This window comes from Streptopelia decaocto (assembly GCF_964273445.1).
Source record: "Streptopelia decaocto genome assembly, chromosome: 12".
Classification (NCBI taxonomy): Eukaryota; Metazoa; Chordata; class Aves; order Columbiformes; family Columbidae; genus Streptopelia; species Streptopelia decaocto.
The window spans coordinates 3,973,050-3,995,170 of record NC_138667.1 but is presented as its reverse complement, the minus strand read 5'-3'; the positions used below and the strand labels follow the sequence as shown (position 1 = coordinate 3,995,170).

The window sequence follows — 22,121 nt, the reverse complement described above, 5'->3', positions numbered from 1 at the left end:
AGGGAGACTCAGCCCAGCCTGTGTTGCAGCCACAGGGCTGAAGGCCAGCTGGGGACCCAGGCTGGCTTGGTGGCCCTACCCCGGGGGAGCTAAAGGCCCAAGGGTCATGCTCAGGGTTGGCCCAGGACCCGCCTGCTGTGGTGGGCATCCCTCAGTGGTGTGTGGCAGTCACCTGTCCTTGAGGTGGTCACACTGCAGCTGAGCAAGCTGCCATGTCCCTGTCCCCCTGAGGGCAGCAGGGTCACATAGGAAGGTGGGGACAGCAGAGGAGAGGCCCTCGCTTTGTTCTGCACTTCTAGCACAAGGTCAGGGTGCGTCTCTGGAATGTACCTGACAAACAGCAGCACATCCTGACATGGTGGTGAGCAGCCAGGAAGGCGTCTTGTGCCCCAGCCTCTCGTTCCTTTTCCCAAAACTGTCCCTACTGCCAAAGTGCAGGCCCCCCCCCTCTCCCCAGGGAACCCACAACCAGGACCAGGGGGCTACAGACAAGAGTTGGCTTTATTCACGGACACGGGGGCAGCTGTGTCACTGGCAGCTGCCCTCGTATTGCACATCCAGCGATGGGGGGATATCCATGCCACGTCACAACACAGCGTCGGCACTACGGGACCTCGGGGTGGGGGGCGAGGGCACCGTCACTACCCAGCAGGCTGGGGAACGGGCTTGGACGCCAAGGGTTCACAAAGGCAAAAGACCTGTCCACCCATAGATAGAGAGATATATAAAAAAAACCAGTTCCACGATGACCAGAGCAGAACCACAGGGACACGCGTGCAAGCAAAATGTACAGCAGCCCGCGAGCAGGTAAAACATGCTTTGTACAGACACAGACACACTGGGATGCAGCTGGGGTTTATGGCGCTGGGAGGGAAACAGAGCGATAAACCCCAGCTTCATGGACACACACACGCACACACACCAGCCCGTGTGGGCAGTGCCCACAGCTCGGGCACACGCCAGGGCTTAGGGGCTTGGACATGGAGGGTTTTTCTCATTGCTAGACACGGTACAGAGACACAGACACGGTCCCTTGGAACGGAACTGGAGGAAGAACTCGTGAGCGAACGGGGCAGGGGCACCCCTGCTCCTCCCCGGCACACAGGCAGCGGCCGGGGCCGGCTGGGGAGGAGCAGGGGGCTCCCGGCGGTTCGTTGTGCTGCTGGTGGAAGAGGCGAGGACGGGGGTCCATTATGCCTCTGGCTCGTATTCCTGGTATTCCTCCTGTGGGGTGGGGAAAGAAAGAGCTGGTGAGAGAGCCCAGGTGGGGCACAGGACCCCTGTGCCCCCCAGCCCCCTGAGGCTGCAGGGGTGTGTGCCCAGAGCACTGGGAGCTGGCGGGCTCAGGGCTTTGCTCTGGACAGCGATGGCCACCAGCATGCTGAGCACTGGCAGCCAACACCTCCGCAGCGCCCCGTGCACCCCAACACCCCGTCCCCTCACCTGCGGGGACTCCTCGTAGTTCTCCCCCTCTGGCTCCAGCAGCGGCTCAACCAGCGGCTCCTCAACAGCCTCCTGGGCCACTTCCTCTGGCTGGGCATGAAACAGGAGGGTCAGTCACACGCACACAGCTCTCCACCCAGCACCCACCCTCCCTGCCCCTGCCAGACCCAGGTGACCTTGCAGGGACCAGCAACACACCCGGGATGCTGGAGGGTTCATGTGGGGGGCACCAGTGGGGGGGGCTGGCAGGCACCCCGGGCACACAGCAACCCACCTAGCTGGGAGGTGACAGGCAGGGGCCCTTGGGAGCAGGGCCTGGGTGTTTGTGTCACTGCTTTGCCCCCAACTCCAGCCCCAGGTGGGTGATGGGTGCTGGCACTGTGTGAACCCCCACGGGCTCCAGGCGCTGGTGGGGCCGCGGGAGCATCCTGCATCCCTGGCAGGGGAGCGTGGCGCTGGGTAACCCCTCCCCGGGGCTGGCAGAGCGGCTGGCAGGAGGGAAAGGGGGGCCACCAATCCCCCCATACAGCGGCAGTGGTGGCAGTGGCCTCATTTCTTCAGCGGATGCTATTTTGGGCTAAGCTGGAAGCCAACGGGCTCATGGGGGTGGCGAGATGCGAACCCACTGCCCCTCCCCGCCCCTCCGCTCCCGCAGCTGTCAGGTCACCTCGCAGCCGCTGGAGCGACGCTCTGCCGGCCCCGCGCTGCCAGCCGCCATGCGGGAGCCCGCGCACGCACACGTCCGCAGCCAACACGCTCGGGGCAGCGATGCCTGCCCGCCCCAGGCACAGGCAGAGCAGCCGAGGACCTTCAGGGTCACCACCAGCACGGCAGCAGCCAGAGTGGGGGGGTCTCACCTTCAGGTCTGCGGGGAACTCCTCCTTCTTCACCAGCCCGGTGGCTGCCGCGATGTTGCCAGCGCCTGAGAAGGCTGCTTCGCCCAGCTGGGACGCCTGCTCCTTCGCCTTCTCGGCCACTGCAAGAGCCAGGGGTGCCCGTCAGTGCCCCGCCATGCCAAGGAGGGCTGCCCAGCTGTGGCTCTGTGCCCAGCATCACCCAGGGGGGCTGGTGAGGAGTCACTAGGGAGGATCAGGCCCTCCCTGCCCAGGGACTGGGGGGGGCTGGGACGCTGCTCTGCAGCTGGGCAGGGAGTGTGAGCAGCCACTGCAAATCCTTCGTTGCGGGCCCTGTTATATAAGAGGCTTTAGCCGGGTGACATCAGCCCCTCAATTAGCCTCCGATCTCGTTAGCACAGCCACACTCTCCAGGCCAGAGGGGCACTGTGATGGGGAGCTGGAGGGAACCATACCTGAGGTGACACCTTGCACCACACCTTGGGTTTTACTCCCTGGGGATAGAAAGAGAGAGACAGAGAGGGGGTTAGAGGGGCTGTGGGCTGGGCTCTGCCATGCGCTGTGGCCAGGACCCCAGCAGCGCTCTGCGAGCCAGGGCAGCCTCCTCCCTGCACCCCAGCCTGGCTGTGCCAGGGCAGCCAGGGCACCAAGCACCCACCTGGCTCCCGCAGGCTCCTCCAGTCCCTGCAGCAGCTCAGGCTGGGGCAGCACGGGGCCACTGCCACATGCCCGGCAAGCAGAGACCCCGGGGCCCAGTGCCACGAGGGCACAGCCGGACAGGGTGAACACCAGCTGTGCTGCTGAGCAAAGCCTCCCCCGGGAGCCGCGATCCATATCCTGAGCTGATGCCAATGCAGCACGGGAAGCCCCACAGCTGGAGCAGCTCAGGGCCAGGTGCTGCGGTTGGCCATGCGGCCCTGCCAGACTCCCTTCACGCAGAGCAACACTGCCCACAGATGGCAGGACACCCCCTGGGATGGTGCAGGGTGTCTGCGATGGGGGAAAGGCAGCGGCTGGGGAACCAGGCAGCTCCTGCGGGATGTGGCCTCAGGGCGCTCCTTGAGCTGTCGGACCGCTGTTTCAGACACGCACTCCCGGGCAGGCTGGGGGTCCAGGGCAGGCACGCACCACTGCCTGGGGGAACGGCTGCAGGGCCTCAGGTCCCCCACTGAGCAGGATGGAGTCCCAGCCCCGTGCCCTCCCCGCGCTGCAGGCAGGGGCAGCCTCAGCTCCCTCCCTGAGCAGCCCAGCGCCACAGCCGGGTGCGCAGCCTGCCTGGAGCTGCCTTCTCCCTGCCAATGATGTCTTCAAGGACTTGACCCAGAATGGGCCCCACATGTGAGGGGCAACGCAGAGGGACCCCTCAGCCGCTGTCTGGGTGCAGGGGAGATGCCAGCAGAGCAGTGGTGCCCCAGGTGGGGGGTGTGCTTCAGGACATGGCATCTCTGAGGAGGACAAATGTGTCCCCAGCCCCAGCTCTGAGTCGGGCACATCCCAGCATGGGAGTCACCATCTCCATCACCGTCCCTCTCTGCTCCTGCCCCAGAGCATCCTCCGTGAGGAGCTGCAGCACCCTCGGGCTCACACCACCGAGAGCCGCAGGGGCTCCGGTGGCCCGGGGTCCCATCCCTTCAGCCTGGGGACCGGCCCCGACCCTGCCCCGCCGCCCCATCCTCCTGCCTGCACATGCCCTGCGGGCAGAGGGCGGGCAGGGCACTGCGGGCACCTGTCCTCGGCTCCGGGACAGCCCGGCAGGGTGGTCGTGGTGGGGAAGGAGCAAGCGGGGAGGGGAGCGGGGCTGGGACAGGTGGGGACGGCAGGGGGATGGGCAGGAGGACGCAAGGGCAAAGGCAGGAGCAAGCAAGGGCAGGCAGAAGGGGCCGGCAGGGGCATCCAGGGACGGGCAGGGATTAGCCGGGGGGCAGGCAGGGGACAGGCAGGCCGAGCCGGCCCTTACCGACATAGAGAACGCCCTCCTTGGTCTTCTCGGCGGCCTCGGCCACCCCCTGCTTGGTCTTCTCGGCGGCGGCGACCACCCCCTCCTTGGCCTTGGACAAGCCCTTCATGAACACCTCCATGGCGGCTCTGCGGGGAGAGGCCGCACGGCTTCACCCCGCCCCGGCCCGGCCCCGCGCCCGCCCGCTCCGCGCAGCCCCGCGCCCCCGGTCCCGCCGCCCGCCCGCCCCCGGTCCCGCCGCCCGCCCGACCTGTCTCGCTGGCGGCGGGGACCGGGCCGGGCCGGGCCGGGCTGCGGCGGGGCGGGCTCAGTGCGGCTGTGCCGGGGCCGCGCCGCGGTGCGCTGCGCCGCGCTGCGCCGTGATGCGCGGGGGGGACCGCGCCGCGCCGGCCTGAGCCGGGCTGAGCCGTGCCCGGCCGTGCGGAGCCGTGCCCGGCTGCCCCCGCCCCGCCCCGCCCGCACCGGAGCGGCACGTCCCCCCGCCCGGCTCCGCAGGGTCGGCACCCCCGGCCCTTTGTCGCCCCACCCCACGGGCTCCTTCCCCACACAGTTCAGCACCACCGGGGACAGTCACATCGCATCGCACCTTCTCCCCATCCCAGCCCATCCTAATCCCATCCCACACTGTCCCCACGCTACCCCATCCCAGTCCCTGTCATGTCCCATCCCCATCCTACCCTCTCCCTATCCCATCTCCTCCCAATTCCACCCAATCCTGATCCCATCCACTACCCGCTACAGGCTGTCCTCATCCCATCCTGTCCTCCTCCTCCCATGCCCTCCACATTCTGTACTGTCCCCATGCCAACCCTGTCCCCATCCCATCCCATCCTCATCCCATCCCCTCATTGTCATATCCTCTTCTCATCCCATCCCATTCCCATCCAAATCTGTCCCCACTCCATCCAATTCTGACCACATCCCCTCTACATCCTATTCCACACTCTCCCCATCCCATTCCACACCTTCCCTACCCCATGTTGTTCCCATCCTACCCTGATCCCAGCTCTGTCCTGCCCTGTTTAACATCCTGTCTTGATTCCCACCAGCCACTGTCCCCACCTTACCCCACCCTATCCCCCTGCCTTGACCCCATTCCACCCTGCCCTCTCCCAGAAGGGGCAGGACCAGCAGCCCCTCCCCACCACACAAGTGCCTGCAGCTGGGCTGGCTGCCTCGTCCCATTCGCCTGTGGGCACTTAAGAGCTGGGGGTGGCTGAGGGGGAGCCTGTGCTGGGCAGGATGGCTACAGGGGAGCAGGTGAGTGTTCTCCTTGTGAGCTTCCCTGGGCCTGGCAGCAGAGCCTGGGCAGCCCTGCAGGCAGCACTGCCATCCCCTCAGGGCTCCTGGCTGTGGGGTCCCTGTCATGGTGTGGGGGAGGCCCCTGGGTGTCCCCACCTGCCCTGCTGGGGTGGCCATGGGGCTCCTGGGGGCTGTCTCTCCTTCCCCAGCGGAGGCAAGAGGAGCGGCGGAGGCGACGGAGGGCTCCGCAGCAAGAGCCGCTCCTGCCAGGGAGCCTGAGCAAGCACCCCCTGCAGAACAGGTATGGGGGCTCAGGTGTGGGCAGCCTCTCCCAGTGCTGGGATGGGGGTGCTGGAGCCGAAGGGGGGCTCTAGCATGGCTGAACTCCCCCCATCTCCCTTCCCTCCCCAGGTGGGCGCTGTGGTTCTTCAAGAATGACAAGAGCAAGATGTGGCAGGCAAACCTGCGCCTTGTCACCAAGTTCAGCACTGTGGAAGACTTCTGGGCGTGAGTGTCCCACGGGTGGGCAATGTGCCTACTCTGGAGAGGTCCTGGTTGGGAGCCTCTGAACCGGAGGCGGGTGCTGGCGATCCCTGAGGCACCTCTTCTCACCTGTATCTGTGTCTTGTCTCCACCTGGCGCAGGCTGTACAACCACATCCAGCCCCCCAGCAAGCTCTCATCTGGCTGTGACTACTCACTCTTCAAGGTGTGACACCCCCTCTGCCACAGTCCCTCCTTGCAGCCACCTGTAGCAGTATGGGGGCGCTCTGGGTGCCGGTGGGGCTGGCAGGTGCCCTGGCTGGGTGCTGACAGCTCGCAGAGCTGGCTCTGGCTGGGTGCTTGGTTGCCCTGACCATTCCCTTGCCTGTCCCTAGGATGGCATCGAGCCCATGTGGGAGGACAACCAGAACAAGCGTGGTGGGCGCTGGCTCATCACCCTGGCCAAGCAGCAGCGGCACACGGAGCTGGACCATTTTTGGCTGGAGACGGTGAGTGCAGCCCCACTGGGGCTGGTCTGTGGGGTCCTGTCGGCAGCATTTCCACCTGACACAGTGCCGAGCCGTGGAGTGACTGTCCTGGGCTCCTCTTCTCGTCTGGGCAGCTGATGTGCCTCATCGGGGAGATGTTTGATGAGTACAGTAACGAGGTGTGTGGGGCTGTCATCAACATCCGTGCCAAGGGGGACAAGATTGCCATCTGGACCCGGGAAGCGGAGAACCAGGAAGGGGTCACCCACATTGGGTAATGCAGCTTTGTGGGGGGGCTGCATGGGGCCAGGTTTGGGAGAAATGGGGTCCCTGGGCAGGGAGAGAAGGGAGAAGCAATACTGCCCTGTTCATGCAGTCTGTTCCCTCTTCCAGGCGTGTCTATAAGGAACACCTGGGCTTGTCGCAGAAGGTGGCCATTGGGTACCAGGCCCACGCAGACACGGCCACCAAGAGTGGGTCCCTTACCAAGACCAAGTTTGTGGTGTGACTGTGGGGGGAGTGGGGCACTGCCTGTGGGGTCCCCCTGTCCTGTCCCACAATGAATGACTGCAGCTGAGCACAGTCTGTGTGTCCAGGGCTGGGAAAGGGCTCTGGCATGCTGGGGTGGCTTTTGCTTCTGTCAGGGTCCCCTTGGAGCAGGGGGGGACAATAAGATGCTGTATCCTGTACCTGCCTGCTGGGTGAGCAGGGCTGGGAGCACAGAGCTGGCGCTGCCCAGGCATCACTGTCGACTTGGGGCACTGCATGTCCCCCAGTGCCTGGGACCAGTGTCAGTCTCCCTGGGGCTGCAGGGGTGTTCCTCTGCCCTAGGGGACCCTGGATAGTCCCCAGGAGGATGCTGGGCTCTGTCCTCCCCTGGCCAAGGCTCGGCTCACTGCCCTGTGAGCCTGGTTGTGGGAGTGGGTACCAGAGCCCGGTTCATCTGGGTCAGTTCAGCCTGGGTGGCTGGCTCCTGTTTTCCCCAAGCCCCTGCACATCAGTGGGATACAAGTCCGCCTTCTTGAGAAGACTAGCTCCCCAGCCATAAAGGGTTCATCCTACTCCTCCCACCCTGCAGCAGCCGAGCCCATGCTATGTCCTTTAATCTGGTGGTTTTGACTGTTGGATCTGTCCTTCCCTCCTGCCTATTCATGTTGAGGTGGAGCTGCCTGCTCACCTCCTGGCAGTGCTGTCTGCACCTCTGGCCACACTGTGGCTCTCCTGCAGGAACAGCCTCTTCCATCCCCTCCAGGAGCACCTGGGCAGCTCCAGCTCAGCCCAGGGTTGCACAGTGTCCATGGCAGCACATCCAGCCCATCTGCACTTAGAGCTTGGGGCACTTGTCCCCCTCTGCTGCGTGGTGACCGTGCTGGCTCAGCACTGCCTGCAGCTGGGACTGCTGCCTGCACCTGCGCTTTGCAGGGAGCTGCACGGCACTCAGGTCCTGTGGAGGGACAGAGGGTAGAACCACATGTCCCCCTGTTGCAGTCAGTTGATGTGTGCCTGGCCCCCACTCTGCAGGCAGGGGCTGTGGCCACGGCACCCTGGTGCACCCCAGTGCAGCCCTGTGGGGTTTGCTGGAGCTGGCTCTGTCCTGCCCTGCTGTAGCTTCTCGAGGGCCACCGGTGCCAGGGCTGTGCCAGGGCTCTGCCTGCCCTCCACCACCCCACGTTGCCCGTGTATCAGGGACAGGGAGGGGTCAAGACGAGCTGCCAGAGAGGGGACAGGAGAGCTTGTCCCTGGCACACAGCATGCCAGACCGTGCTCCCATGTCCTCACATCATGAGCTGGCCCTGGGCCGCTTCTCTGTGCGGGTACAAGAGCAACAGGACCCTGCTGCCCTTTCCTATAGGGCAACCAGATTGGGGTGCTGCACGCAGCACTGGCCCCACGGCCAGCAGCAGGGCCAGGCTCGCAGTCCCGTGCCTGGAACGCCTGCGGGTGGGGGAGCTGGGGGTGCTGAAGGGGGGACGCGGGCACAGAGTCCGGCTGCCCCGGCTGGGGCGCTGCCTGCGCTGCCCGCCCGTCGCCACGCGGTGGTGCCGCTCGCCCGGCCTTGGCCAGCTCGGGCGGGCCGGCTGCTGCAGCGGGGCGCCCGCACCGCCCCGGCGCTACAGCGGGGCGCCCTCCGCCCTGTACCGCCTGCGGTGGGGTTCCCCCTGCCTGCCGGGTGCGGGGCGGGCAGCGGCCACGCGTGGGGCCACGGAGTGTGGAGCTGGCACAGCTGAAACTGGGGCCAGGGGGCGGGAGGCAGGAGGGGTGTGTGGGGTGCTGAGCCCCCCACCCAACAGTTAATGGCCCCTATTTGTGTCCCACCCCAGCAGTGGCAGCATGAAGTGAGTGAGGGCCAGGGGCTGCCTGTCCTTCTGCACCTTCAACCTGTCCCTCTGCTCGCCATGACTCCCCCACAGCCATTCCTTCCCTGGCTCTGGGGCTGAGACCCCCAGGTCACACAGGCACACTGTCCCTGTCCCCTTGCCCCATGCTGGATGCAGCAAGAGAGCCATACCCACGGGGTGCCCTGCACCCCACAATGCCAGGAGGCCAAGGTTATCAGGGGAACTGGTGCAGGCTGCCACTCTGCCACGGTTCATTGCCATTCGCATGCAGCCGCGGTGGGATTTCATTTGATGGGAAAAATAATAGGGGCCATTGATCTCCCTGGCTTTGTGGGCTCCTGGCAGCCCTGCAGCCCAGCCAGGCTGGGGGGCTGGCACTGCCCACCCAGAGGCCACCCTTTGGGGACACACAGGTCTCCATCCATAGCCTCTGGACCGTGGGGTCCCTGTTGGGGGGCTTGGAGGGTTCTGGTAGGGGGCGGGCACTCAGGGACCCCCTAGGTGGGCACAGCAGTGACCAGGAGCCACTCGGCAAGTGTGGCAGTGCCAGGGCTGCCCTCGGCCTGCCTCAGGCCGGGCAGCTGTCCCAGCTGGCAGCCGAGCTGGCAGCCCTGTCAATAATCATAATTAAAAATTAATACTAATCAAAAGGGAGAGGCAGATGGCAGCAGACATGCGGCAGGGCTGCAAGTGGGGGTGGGGGATACTGGAGCCAGCAGGACTGACAAGGACAGGGTGGGGGTCAGGGGAGCCATGGGGTGCAGTGGACCAGGAGGGTCATGGTGCTGTGGGGTCTGGTGGGGGGGTGCAGGGTAAGGGACCCACAGGGATGGGGATGTGGGGCCAGGGGAGCTGTGGGGCACAGTGGGAATGGGGACAGCAGCATGGTGCTGTGCTGGCACACGGATGGGGACCCGAGTCTCGTGTGCAGCGCAGGTCGGTGGTGCCGGACTCCTGCCCAGGGTCACCTTGCCGGCAGCTGGCGGGCAGCCAGGGCCGGGCGCTGCCGGTCGGTGCCTCAGCTCGGCAGGCTGCCAACCCAGCCGCTCCCTGCGCCACCGGCTCCATGGCTCCGGCAATGAGGACGGATCCTGCCCCCGGCATGCACCCAGTGCAAGATGGGTGCAGGCACCCAACCTGCTGTGACCGGTGGGCACCGCAGGGTTAAGTCTCCTAAAGTAACTGGGGAAGGAGCTGCTGGCTCCATGGTGCCTGGGCTGGGGAGGAACAGGCAGCGCTGGCTCACCGTGGGGGTGGGCAGGCAGCGCGGCTGCTGGTGCTGGGGCTTTGCCACACGATTCCCGTGGTGCCTGCACCCACCCCCCTGCCCCATCGCCTGCTTGGGGACCCCAGGGATGCACCAGTCCCTGGCGGGGGGAGGTGGACATGCAGGGGACCTCCAACCCTGGGCCCCACCAGCACTCTGAACACCCCTGGGATAACGGATCCCCACTAAGTGCCCTATGCCCTCCCTGCCCACCCTGCCAGGCTGTGCTGGGGGTGCAGGCTAAGCTTGTCTTCCATCCAGAAGCAGCGTGACATGCAAGGAGGGGTACCCAGGGTGAGGGGTACCTACAGCGCAACGTTCCCATGACAACCTCCCTGGAGACAGCAGCCAGTGTGGGAGAAGTGGGAGGCGAGGGGCCCACGGACCCCTCCATGCTCAGGTTCCCACGCCTGACAGGACACAGATGGATGCAGCAGAGGGGCTGCAGCCATGGGTCTTCTTGCTCCTGGCCTCAGGTTCTGCCTGTCCCATCCTGCTCCCTGCCTACTGTCCCTGCAGCACAGGGCAGGCAGGCATGGCAGTGCTGGTGCTGCCTGACTGCTCTGGGCTGCTCCTTTCCAACAGCCGGGTTTGCACGGTGGGGTTGGTATGGAGGGGTCTGCACGGAGGAGAAGGGGTTAAGTGCCTGCAGGGCTGTCCCCAGGGCCAGCCGCAGAGGAGGGGGAGAGTGGGACAGTATCTCCTGCCCTGCGCTGCTGCAGGAAGCCTGTACCTGAGAAGGGTCCCTCGCTGTCACTTCTCATCTGCATGATGGTGGCAACCAGGCTCCTGCAACACGGCTGAGCACTCTCCTTCCCCACAGGGACCGGCTGGCACTTCCCGCTAGGCAGAGGCAGGCGGGGAGAGCAGGCAGGTGGGATGGGGACAGGGACGGGGACAGGGACAAGGGCTGTGTGTTCACAGACCTGCAGGCATTGGAGGCACGGCTGCGGCATGATACTGTGGCAAGCTGCAGGCAGTGCTGTCCCCCACCACCCTGCCCTCCGTCCCCCTGGCCACCACTGCTTTGGGCTTTGCTCTGCTGGCCCCGTGCTGTGGTCTTGGTGCCTCACAGCTGGCTGGCACATGCCCACAGGGCCTTATACCCCCAGGGGCTGTGCCCACGCTGCTCCTGAGCCTCTGCCCGCAGCCCTGTCCCTCTGTTCCCTCACACGATGCCACCAGCTCAGAGTGACCAGCCTGTGCCTCCCTTGACACGGATGAATCCCAACAGGTGGAAAAGGGGTGTTCCATTAGCATCCCCACATCTTCCCAGCATGGCACAGGCACTGGCCGCTCTCCTGGCAGCTGCCAGCCCCGGGGCTGCTGGGGTGCGGGGCACACGGCGGGCAGTGCGCCAGTGCCTTTCCTTTTCCTTCCTGGTCCTGTGCACCCCAGTGTCTCCTTGCAAGGGGCCGGTGATGCTGCAGCCCACGAGCACCACTCTGCCAGCACCCAGTCATGGGGCCGGGGTTCTGCTTGACTCTCTGCCCACCCACCCCAGCACCGTGTCTCTGGCTGGGAGGGCTGGTGGTTCCCAGGCGGTCGATGCACCCATCGATCCCGCACAGCTCCGCCGGCTTCTCTCCCACCGCCCTGCTAATTAATTGGCTGCTGCTGCTGCTGTGGGAGCACTGAGCACCCAGGGCAACTGTGCTGCCTGCTCCTGCTCTGCCTGCCCTGCCTGCACCCACCTCAGACCCCTGTCTGACCCACCTGCACTGCAGAAGGGGGGGTCTGTGTGAGGCTGGGGAGGGGGCTGGCAGGCCCTGGGCTGGAATGAGGAGCACAAATTACTGAGGGGGTGTTTGGGAGGCAGCATATGGCCCCTTTCAGCCCCCCCAGCTGCCCATGCCCAGGACACCCTCCCACTGCTCACAGCTGTGGCTGCACCAGCCCCCAGCCAGACGTGGGGCCGGGGACGAGGACACTGCCTTTGTACCGGGCTGTAATGAGATTTCTCCTTGGCTGCCTGGATAGAAAATCCCAGCCGAAGAACGCAAAAAGCCTCTCTGAGCTCCACCAGCCTCCTGCCCACCATAGGGCACCCGGAGGTGCCTCCAGCCCAGCAGCCACAGCGCTGCTTGGGTGGCATCAGCACCTGTCCTGGCCAGGAGCTCCCCCTGCACTGGCTGGCATAGGACACCTATTCGCCCAGCTCCCCCTGTCCTAGTCCCACACTGCCACTGATGCAGCCACCCCATATCTGGGCTGGGGTACCAGGCACACACCTGGGAACCCCTTCCCTCTGCCTGGGCACAGGCACCAGCATCCCCAGTATCACCAGCCACTGACACCACCAGGTCCCAGTGCCGTGACACTGTGTCTGCAGGACCCATGTGGGCAGGGTGGCACCATGCTGTGCTCTGACTCCTCTAGTTGCCCTTTTTCCACCCATGGCAGCAGTAAATCCATCTTCTTAAAAAGCGGGGAGCCGCTCTGTGGGCACTGGGGGCTGTGAGGAGCGGGCTGTGCTGGGACAGGCTTTGCCATGTGTCTTAATGAAGCCTTTCCTGCCCCCGGCGCTGTGCGCTGTTAATCTACTCTTGCAAATGGCTAATTTTGAAAATCCTCTTATCAGAATTAGGTCCTCAACATCCATATTTATTTATTTTTCATTTTCATAATCTTTCTGTTCCTTGTGTGGCTGGGGTTGTTCTCAGTGGCTCGATTTCTGAGCATCCCTGTGCAGGACGATGTCTGGCATGTCCAATGCCATGCCATCCCATGCCATGCTGCCCCGTGCCATGCTCTGCCACGTGTCCCTCACACGGCACACACATTCCTCACACCTCAGCTCTGCCGCTGATGCCAGCAGCGCCGGTGCCCGCTCACCCTGCTGACCCCAGCACCCTGTGCAGCCCAGACCCTCTCTGGCGCTGGGGACCCAGCTGCATCCTGCTCGTGGGGCCATGAATTATACATTGTTTATTTGTCAGCACCTTCCCTGTTTGTAACTCAATTAAGCAGACGGCGGTTTTGCTAATACAATGGTGTTTAATATTCAACTTCCTTAAATACCACAAATGGATGGGGAGGCAGCGCGCGGGCGATCCATTATACATGAGCTCAAGTACCTATTTAAATATTTGATAGGAGTTTAGAAAATCTCGGGGCTGGCCTTGCCCGCGGCTGCCAGGGCCGGGCAGCAGGTCGGGCACTGCGCGGGCTCTGCCAGATCGGGTGATGGGTGGGCGCTGCTTCGCTTTGGACACAGCACCCAGGGCACACGGTGAGGGAGGAGCGGTACCAGCACAGTTACCTCCCCAGGGAGGTGGCAGCCACAGCCCACAGAGCCCGGGTACCACCACCCACCAGGTGATGCCCTCCTGCCTCCTCCACCCCAACCCAGTTTCTTCCAGGAGCGAACCCTGGCACAATGGCTGCAGCACGCGGCTGAGCCACAACCGCAGCATGCTGGAGGAGAGAATTAATTTTTAATTCCATCTTAATTACTCTGAGTAATAATCCATTTACAGCACCTGGTGGGGCCGGTGCTTTCGGCATCCCCCCGGGGTTGTGGCAGTTCCAGGACAGCCAGGTGCTGAACGCCCTGCTTTGGGGGCACCAAGCCGGACGGGCGCCATGCTCCCCTTCTCGAAGCCTCTGAGTCTATGGTGCCCCACATGCTGTGACACCTCATGCCATCCGGGTGGGTGGTTGGGGGTACCAGGTATCCCCTTGGGCAGGGGCTGGGCAAGCACAGCCCCCTGGTGGCAGGGCTTAGGGCTCCGGCAGCTGTGGAGCAGAATCCGGCTCATCCACCCTCTTGGCTCTTCTTCAGCAAGAGGGAGAGGGAGTGGAATTGAAAGTGATCTCCCCAATCTGTATTAATTAGAGTCTATTAACTTGTCAGCGTGCCCTGCCGCTTCCCCACTGACGGCCCAGCCGTGCTGGCCCACGGCACAGGAGGGACACACAGCGTGATGCCACACAGCCTCAGTGAAGCATCCGGGTGGCACCACATGCTGTGAGCACCTGGTGAGGGACCTGGGCAAAGCCGGGACAGGACCAGGCACTCTCAGCACCCCTGGGTGGGTGGTGGGGCAGGGAGGGTGCGGTGGGTGCCATGTGGTGGGAGTGTTGTTCCTGGCACCACCAACACAGCGCTGGGAGCTGGAAGTCGTCCTGGGAAAGTGGCACAAGGAGCAGATAGGGCTGGAGTCACACCGGGGCCTTGAGCCCCCTCCCCACCGTGCTGCCCCATGACAGCACCATGCTGGTTGTCTCGAGGATGTGGGTCCCATCCACAGCAGGTACCCCCTCCTTGTCCTGCCCTGGTGCCTGGCCAGGGGGTCCGGCTGCTGCGGGAGCCTGGGCTGGGGGTCTCAGCACTGCGGGGGAGCTCACCCCGGTTCCCATGGCAGCCCCCCGGGAGCTCACGTGCAGCACGGTGACTTCAGCGGGAGCAGATGGAGCTGCGAGGAGTAAAAACATCCTGTTTCCATGTAAATGCCATCAGTAATAACGAGCCAGCCTGAAGGAGTGTGGTTATCACCATGCTGGGGCTCTGCCCACAGGGGACCAGGGGTCTCCTCTGCTGGCTGGCCCCCACCAGTGCCCATGTGGGATGCAGGGCTCAGGGCACTGCCTGGGGAAGCACAGTAGTACAGGACTGGGCACCCATGGGCGCCACCCGTTGTGCGCTGCCCTGCTTGCGCACATGGCTGGTGCACAACCACCCAGGAGAACCCTGGCAAGGGGTGCGATGGTGGAAGGTGGCTCCGGCGTCATCCCGGGGCTGTGCTGGTGGTGGCCTCACCTCTGTCAGCACTGACAGAGCTGCGCCGGGACACATGGAGGCCACGGCACAGCCAGTGCCACCTGGGAGAGCCACGCTGGCTTCGCACCCACTTCAGCTCTTTAAGGCATCAGTGTAGCTGTTAATTGTTCCTGGAGCTGCTAATGAAATTATTGCTGTGCGATGCTGGGAGCCGCTTCCAGGCCCTGCCCGTGCCTGGCCCCTACCGCTGGGAAGAGGGGGCTGCTCAGCACTGCTGGCACGGCTCTGGCTCCCACAGAGCTGGGGTAGCACCTCAGGCATCCCGATGCAGCCTCATCCACCTTTGCCCCTCACCCCTTGCTCACACTGCAACGTACCTGCTGGTGATGGCACCGCTGCTCACCAGGCACCTTGGCTGGGTGCAGGGAGGGCACCAGGAGGGAAGGGGCCGCATCCTGCAGCCATGACAGAGCCGTATCCCCTGGAGAGGCCAGCCTGGCAGAGTGTGGAGTGTGGGGTACCTGGTGGCCAGACCCCCACGTCTGTCAGTGAGGTGGCGCCCCACGGGTGGCACACGGTCACACCAAGATGGTGGCCCCACTTCCATGACATTTCCCAGCAGGAGACACCGCACTCGCGGCCGGAGCTGAGGTGGCTGGGTGGTGCAGGGCAGGGTGCCGGCAGGACCCTCTGCTCCTGGGGGCGTCCCCCGCCCACTCGTGGGGTGCAGCAGGGGTTCGGGGCAGAGCGGGGTGCGGGGTGGGTGCTCTGCCGGGGGTGGGGTGTCCCGGAGCGGGCGATGCCGTGCTCGGGGGGAGCACCGTGTCCCCGGCGGGTGCAAGCCCCGGGTGCCGCGTGGGGGGCTGCGGCGCTCGGGGAAGGATGCGGACCCCAGCGCCGGCCCGTGGGGGGCGGGATACAGAGCGGGAGATGCAGACGGGGGGGTGCGGTGCCGGCGGTGCGGAGCGGGGCGGGGGACGGCGGCGGGGGCGCGCCCAGCTGTTGCGCCGTCCCTTCCGCGGGCGGGTCCGCGCTCGCCGCCCCGCATTGGCGGCGCCCGGGCGGAGCGGCGGAGCGGCGCGGCGGCGGGCGGCAGCAGCGGCGGGGCCGGGCCGGTGGCGGTGGCGGGGCCGGTGGCGCCATGGCCCGCTGAGGGCGCCGCGGAGCGCGGCCCGCCCTGCTCCCTCGCCCCGCGCCGCGCAGCGCTCCGCGGGGCGCGCCATGGGTGCGCGGCCGCGCCGCCGCCGGGCCCCCGCCGCCGCCGCCGCCACCGCCGCCGCCGCGCCGGGGCCGCTCGGTGCCCTGCTCGCCGCTGCCCTCCTCGCCGCCGCCGGTGAGTCACCGCGCGCCCCCCGCGGGCACCGGGCTCCGGGCGGGAGGGGCGCGGCGGGGACCGAGCACCGGCACTGGGCGCTGGGCAAGGTCACCCGGGGAGCGGCGGTGGGCGGGCGTCCTGCGGAGAACCGGGTGCCCTCCCGGGGACGGGACACGGGAGGGTCGGGGGCCGTTCCTGGTGTGGAGCGCCCGGCCGGCTGTGGGGTACCGGCGGGTCCGCGGGGTGCCCTCCCGGGCGGGCGGCGTGCGCCCTGCCTCACGGCAGGCGCTGCCGTCCCCCGCCGTGCCCACGCATGGCCGCACACGCGTGCCCAGCCGGCACTGCCCCGGACGCTGGCTGCACCGGGTGGGCTGGCGCTCCCCCGTCACGGCTACGCTCCCCCGGGGTTCCGCAGGTCCCGGGCACCGGTGTCCGCAGCGGATCTGCTCCGCGCACGGGGACCCTGCCCCGCGCACGGCGTCCCTGCCATCACTGTCACCTGGCCGGGACACGGGGGACTGTGGTGACGGGATGGCTTGGAGGGATGCTGTCACGCCGTGGGGGTGCGCGTGGGTGGCCGTGGCGTGGGGGGTATGCGGAGCTGCGTCGGTGTTGCTGCAGACGGGGACGGTCCGGAGTTCGGCTGCCCCCGGCTCTGCCCCCCCAGGGCAGGAGCAGGCGGGTGCGGGAGCGGGCTGGGCCGGACCCCCGGGGCTGGCGGCTGCCGGGCTGGCGGTCGGGGGGTGCCCGGGGCTGGCGGCTGCTGGCAGGTGACACGGCAGCCTGGAAGTGGCGGCTGCAGACAAAGGACCGGGCTGGGGGCGGGGAGCTGCGCGAGGCTGGACGTGCACTCTGCGGGGGGCCCGGGCGGGGGGACCCTCTGCGTCCTGGGGGTCCGGCCCACCGACCCTCCTGCTGCCACCGGAGATGTCCCGGAGCCTGGCCTCGGTGTGCCGGGCAGGCACGGCGGGCACCCAGCCAGGCTGCAGCCCCTGTGCTCCCCGCACCCGTCCTTCCCGCCTGGACACACCAGGGACCGTGCGCCCAGCGCTCCCAGCATGTCCCCATCTGCAGGGGGACACTGCAGAGCCAGCGCGGTGGTTGGCATGGTGGATGGGCACCCCGTCGGTGCAGGAGACCCCATATGGGTGGGTGCTGTGGCTAGCGACCCCCTGCTGGGCACAGAACACTGCTGTCCCCCACGGCACCCACAGGGTCATGGTGACCCATGGGTGGAATCGGAGGATGGCAAGATGGGGGGGGCTGCACCAGGTCACCCCATGCCAGCTCTGCGGCAGGAGGTGTGTGAGGGCCCGGCAGTGGCAGCGCCGGCTCGGGGCAGCGCAGCGCGGGAGCTTGTCCCTGCCGCTCGCTTGGCAGGCAGCTCACAGCCGGCCGCGGCGCGACTCAGCCCAGCCACCTGCGCGGCTGCCGCTCGGCACAGACGTGGCAGGGCTCGGCCTCTGCACACCGGGTGCTGCTCCAGCCTGGCATGGCACGGCATGGCAGGGCACCCGTTCCCAGGGGACACCAAGGCACAGGTCAGGGACATGGTAGCCCAGGTGTCCAGGCAAAGGGACCCTGCCTGCAGCCACGGCTGAGTGTCCCCAGTGTGGTGCCCACAGGGGAAGGGTGAGAGCAGCAGCGAGGGCTGGGGGCTCACCCGTGGACAGCAGTGTGGGGCGAGCACCTGAGGCATGGGAGCAGCCCTGCTCGAACGCCGCACTGGGAGGGGTGTAAGGACACAGGGCAGTGTCTTTCCTCCGAGCTGCCCCTGACCCAGCACTACCATGTGCCATTCCCCTTGGCATCTGTGGCAGCCAGTGCCAGGGCCCAGTGCATCTCCTGCCCCCAGGCTGGCTCTCACCCCAGAGAGTGTGACCCACACTAACTCCTGCCCCAGCCGCTCTGGCCAGGGTCGCGGGCTCTGCTTTCGCTGCATGTGAGCCATATAGGGCTGCCGGCTTCACCAGGCTGCCGGGGACCCTCAGGCTACAGCAGGCAGCCACCCCACAATTTGGTGCTCTGCAGCCTGGCACCCCAGGTCACTGCATCCCGTCAGTGCCCCACAGCCTGCCCCTGGCTGGGCACCGGTGCCTCCGCGGGGCAGGCGGGAGGGCAGGGCAGCAAGCAGAGCTGGCGTGTGCCGGCTGTCAACGCGAGCGTGCGGCAGACGCAGCTCACCCAGGGCTGTTTGTTCTGGCTCGGTGCCACACAGGACTGGCACTACATCAAACCGTGCAGAGCCTGGCAGGTGCCTGCAGGAGGGGGTTGGGGTGCTGACGGTGCCACCAGGGGCTGGGCACCCCCAGAGCCATTGCGGGCGCCGCACAGCCATGGGTCAGCTGAACCCCTATCCCACCTGCATGGCTGGCAATACCTGGGACCACCCTGGGACTGGTTCCGGTGCCCGAGCGTTGATGGCATGGGGACTGCCCCGTGCATGTCCTGCCGTGCCCTACCCTGCACCCGCTGTGCCAACACCACACCGGCTGTCGGCACCACCGCTGCTCCACGCGTCGTGTCTGCCTGCAGACAGGCTGGGCTGGGCTGGCTCCAGACGGGGCACACTGACACCCCGTCTTCAGCCAGTTAGGCCCAGTTGCCCCTTAGCTCCGCTGCCTGCCCACTCTTTGGGCGCTGCTCCCGGGTGGCTGCAGGCAGATCACAGCTCACTCTTGCTCCCCCAGACCCTGCCCACAGGTTAGGGGTCTCAGGTCCCAGCCCCCTCTTGCTGCCACAGGCTTCTGGGATGCCAGGGCTGCTGTCACCACTGTGTGCCACCCGTGGGTGGGAGGAGAGGCTGCAGGGCTGGAACCTGCACCCAGGACCATTGTGTGGCTGGAGGGGCCTTCCCGGCCCCCACTCGTCTCCTCTCCCCACTCCAGTGGGAACGTGGGGATGAGTGTGACCTTGACAGCTCCTCCCGGCAGGACCAGGGCTTGGTGGGAGCGTTGGCTCTTCACTGTCAGTTAAAGGTGAGCCAGGAAAGCCGCTCAGTTCCCCGGGTGTGGGACCCCAGTGACAGCCCCAGCACATGGGGCTGGGCCGGTCCTGTGCCCCCCAAAACCTTCCCAGTGTTGGTGGGGGAGATCCTCCATCCCCCACCGAGCCAGGGCCAGGACAGGACCCTTTCCCACGGGGCAGCGTGGGCCTGGCGTGGGCACTGCTTGGGGCTGTGGGGTGGGATGAGGGTGCAGCCCATGGGGAGCCCTGCCTGCCATGGGACACGCTAATTGCATGTAATGGGGAGAACGTTATCAGCTCAAATCCGTAATTAGGCAGCTCCATTGTCATGCAAACCCGCCTGACTAATTCATTCATAACAAGCGCTTGCTTAATCAGCGCCCAGACACTGCCACGCGCTCCCTGGGAGACAGGCACACTCTGGCCCCCGCCGCCCCCCCAGCCTCTCCCTTGGCCATGGGGCTGGCACACGGGGGTCACACACCTGGGGGGCCAGGACAGTGGCCAGCTTGTGGGGACATGCCAGGAAATTGGGGACACAGCCCTGGAGCAGGCGGGGGCACCCTCGGGTGCACAGTGCCCGTTGGAGCACAGGGGACGAGTCGGCACTCTGTGCCCATTGTCACATCATGCCCGGTGCTTGCCACACGCCAGACTGGCCGGGGGCCGAGCCGTGCTGCCCGGTGTTGGCATCCGACCCTGCTGGCTCCCTGCCCGGCTGGGGCTGGCACTGGCAACCGCCTGGCGTCACCGTGGGGCCTGTGTGGGATGGGAGGGGGGGTGCAGGGGGAGTGTTTGCCGATGGCCAAATGCTCCAGGTAGCGTTGGAGCAGCTGCAGGCAGACGCCGTGGCCCCTGGCTGCGGGTCTGCTGGGGGCAGCACTGCTTCATTGCAGCTCGGAGCCAGGCTCTCCCGGCAGGATGCTGCCCTACTCAAAGCCTCAGACAAGCTTTTGATGGCAGCAAGTCGTGCCAGCTCCCCTCGTCTGTGAGCGGCAGAAAGCAAAGTGCTGTCGGCGAGGACCCCTGTGTGTGGGGCTGCAGGCAGCGCTGGCACTCCCAGGCTCCCCTGGGCACCGCTGAACATCTTCTGCCCTCCCCCTGGTACCCACTCTTCCCTCGTTTAGGCCGACACAATCAGCAGCAATTATTGCTTTGATTACCTGCTGCCAGGGCACAGACCGGGCACTGAGGAAGTGCAAGGAAATCTTTCATCACAGTATCACAGTATCACAGTATGTGCAAGGAAATCTTTCATGTTAATGGCATGCCAGGCCTGGCATGGGCACGGTGGATGGGACGCCAGCTGGGATTGAATGCCGGCTGTAAAGCCTGTGGGGATTTGGGGAGGTCCCCAGAGTGGGGGCACAGCGGGCAGGGGCAGGTGCTGGTGTTGCAGTCCCCATGTCACCGCAGGGCGGCCAGTGCCAGGCAGGGGACAGGGGCACAGGGAGGCTGGGGCAGGGCTGGTGGGGACGGCTCAGTGCCAAGGGTGCCTGCTGTGCAGGTCCTGGCTAGGCAGTGGCGTTTGGGGCAGACCACTGCCACCCAAGTCTTCTCCAGCTCCCTGCTCCCCCCTGGGGCAGCCGTGCTGAGCGGGTGCGCACCAGCGTGCCGGTGTCAGGCTGGCAGTGCCGCAGCCGCCGGCGGGCAGCCTCTTCTCGCCAAGAACACGCTGACCTTCCTGGCTTCTCCCCGCAGCAGGCGCCAAGGCTCCCGGTGAGCTGCTCTTGGCACCAGCACCGGGGCAGGATCAGCCCCTTGAGGACCAGAGGGGGGGGAGCGCCTGCTGGCATGTGGTCCCAGCAGTGCCCCCCCCACGCTAGGCAGTGCAGTGTCCTACAGCCTCTCCCTGCCCAGTAACACCAGTACACAGTGTTTCTGGTGCTGGGGGGAGGCAGGCACTATGGTGAGGGGCTGTGTGGCCAGCTGGGGTGGCAGTGGCTGGGGGGCACATGGAGCAGGGGGGTCTGTGCCTAGGGAGCGGACTGGGAGCAGCTGGGGGTGCCACAGTGAAGGCAGATACTCAGAGCCTGTAGCAGGGTGCCCCCATCCCCCCTGCACCCGAAGGTGGGTGGCACAGCCCTGCTCCCCAGCCCCCTGCCCCTTTGTCAGGCCTGCCCGTGGGCTCGTTAGCCCACGTGGGCGGGGGATAATTGATAATAAAGCCTTGCTTAATGCATTGGCTTTACCAGCTGTGATTTATCTGCGTTGGTAGCAAAGCATGCTCCCAATTACCCGTTCGGCTGCTGAGAGAGCAGCAAGCTGTGCCCCCCGCCACAACAAGGGGGGCCCTAGGGGTGAGTGGGACCCAGCATCCCACTGTCCCCCCCAGTCCCTGTCCCCCATCCCCGCTGAAGTTCTCCAGTTCCTTTTGCCAAGGTGACATAAGCATCTCACCTGTCTCCATGGCAACGCGGCGGCAGGTGAGCGGCGAGGCCGACGCGTGCGGGAGCCGGCACAGCATAGCGTGGGGGGCCGCTGCCCACGGCGTACTCACGCTGTGCCCACGGGCTAGGGGTGCCCACGCTGTGTGGGGTGTCTGTGACGTGGGGGGTGCCTGTGCTGCATGGAGTGTCTGTGGTGTGTGGGAGCCCATGGTAGATGGGGGCGCCTGCAGAGCATGGGGCACCCATGGGATGTGGGGTGCCCACAGGGTGTGGGGCACCCCTGGCACATGAGATACCAGCGGTGGTTGTCACAGGTCCACTGCATGAGGTGGCTGCAGTGCATTGGATGGCCATGGAGTGCATGGGGTGCCCGTTGTGAATGCAGTGCCTGCAGTGCGCAGGGTACCCGTCATGGATGGGGTGCCCGTGGTGCATGTGGCTTCCAGACTGCAGCCCCTCCGCCCCCTCAGTGGGGCTCGCGGCCAGCTGCAGCCTCCCAGCTGTTCCACACGGCTCCGTCCATGACTGCACCGGTGCAGAGCCCCACCAGAGCCCAGCACGGCGCCCAGCGGCAGGACAGCATCCCACCCAGAGGCTGTGTGGGTGCCTGGCAGACCTCTGGCTCTGCTGCTCCCTGCATGTCCCCAGCTTTGC

General features: G+C 66.1%; 2 protein-coding genes across 2 annotated transcripts; one reads left to right on the top strand and one right to left on the bottom strand.

Moving 5' to 3' along the window:
* Window positions 1-505: 505 nt before the first annotated feature.
* SNCB (synuclein beta) lies at window positions 506-4,558 on the bottom strand. Its single transcript, XM_082063804.1, has 6 exons — window positions 4,505-4,558; window positions 4,255-4,382; window positions 2,753-2,791; window positions 2,301-2,419; window positions 1,444-1,533; window positions 506-1,224 (listed from the first exon to the last, which is right to left on the bottom strand). The coding sequence occupies exons 2-6, from the start codon at window positions 4,373-4,375 to the stop codon at window positions 1,192-1,194; spliced, it is 402 nt and encodes a 133-aa protein (XP_081919930.1). The 5' UTR covers window positions 4,376-4,382; window positions 4,505-4,558; the 3' UTR covers window positions 506-1,191.
* A 938-nt stretch (window positions 4,559-5,496) lies between these two features.
* Window positions 5,497-6,974, top strand: EIF4E1B (eukaryotic translation initiation factor 4E family member 1B; the record flags this gene model as incomplete). Its single annotated transcript, XM_082063918.1, has 7 exons — window positions 5,497-5,514; window positions 5,706-5,797; window positions 5,908-6,003; window positions 6,141-6,204; window positions 6,374-6,487; window positions 6,601-6,740; window positions 6,860-6,974. 7 exons carry the CDS (start codon window positions 5,497-5,499, stop codon window positions 6,972-6,974), a joined length of 639 nt encoding a protein of 212 aa, XP_081920044.1.
* Between the last annotated feature and the right edge of the window lie 15,147 nt (window positions 6,975-22,121).

Coding starts and splice junctions, on each gene's coding strand:
- SNCB (XM_082063804.1), bottom strand. CDS start 4,375: ATGGAGGTGTTCATGAAGGGCTTGTCCAAGGCCAAGGAGGGGGTGGTC. Junction 2,792..4,254: donor GGAGGGCGTTCTCTATGTCG/GTAAGGGCCGGC, acceptor TTCTATCCCCAG/GGAGTAAAACCCAAGGTGTG. Junction 2,420..2,752: donor GGTGCAAGGTGTCACCTCAG/GTATGGTTCCCT, acceptor TGGCTCTTGCAG/TGGCCGAGAAGGCGAAGGAG.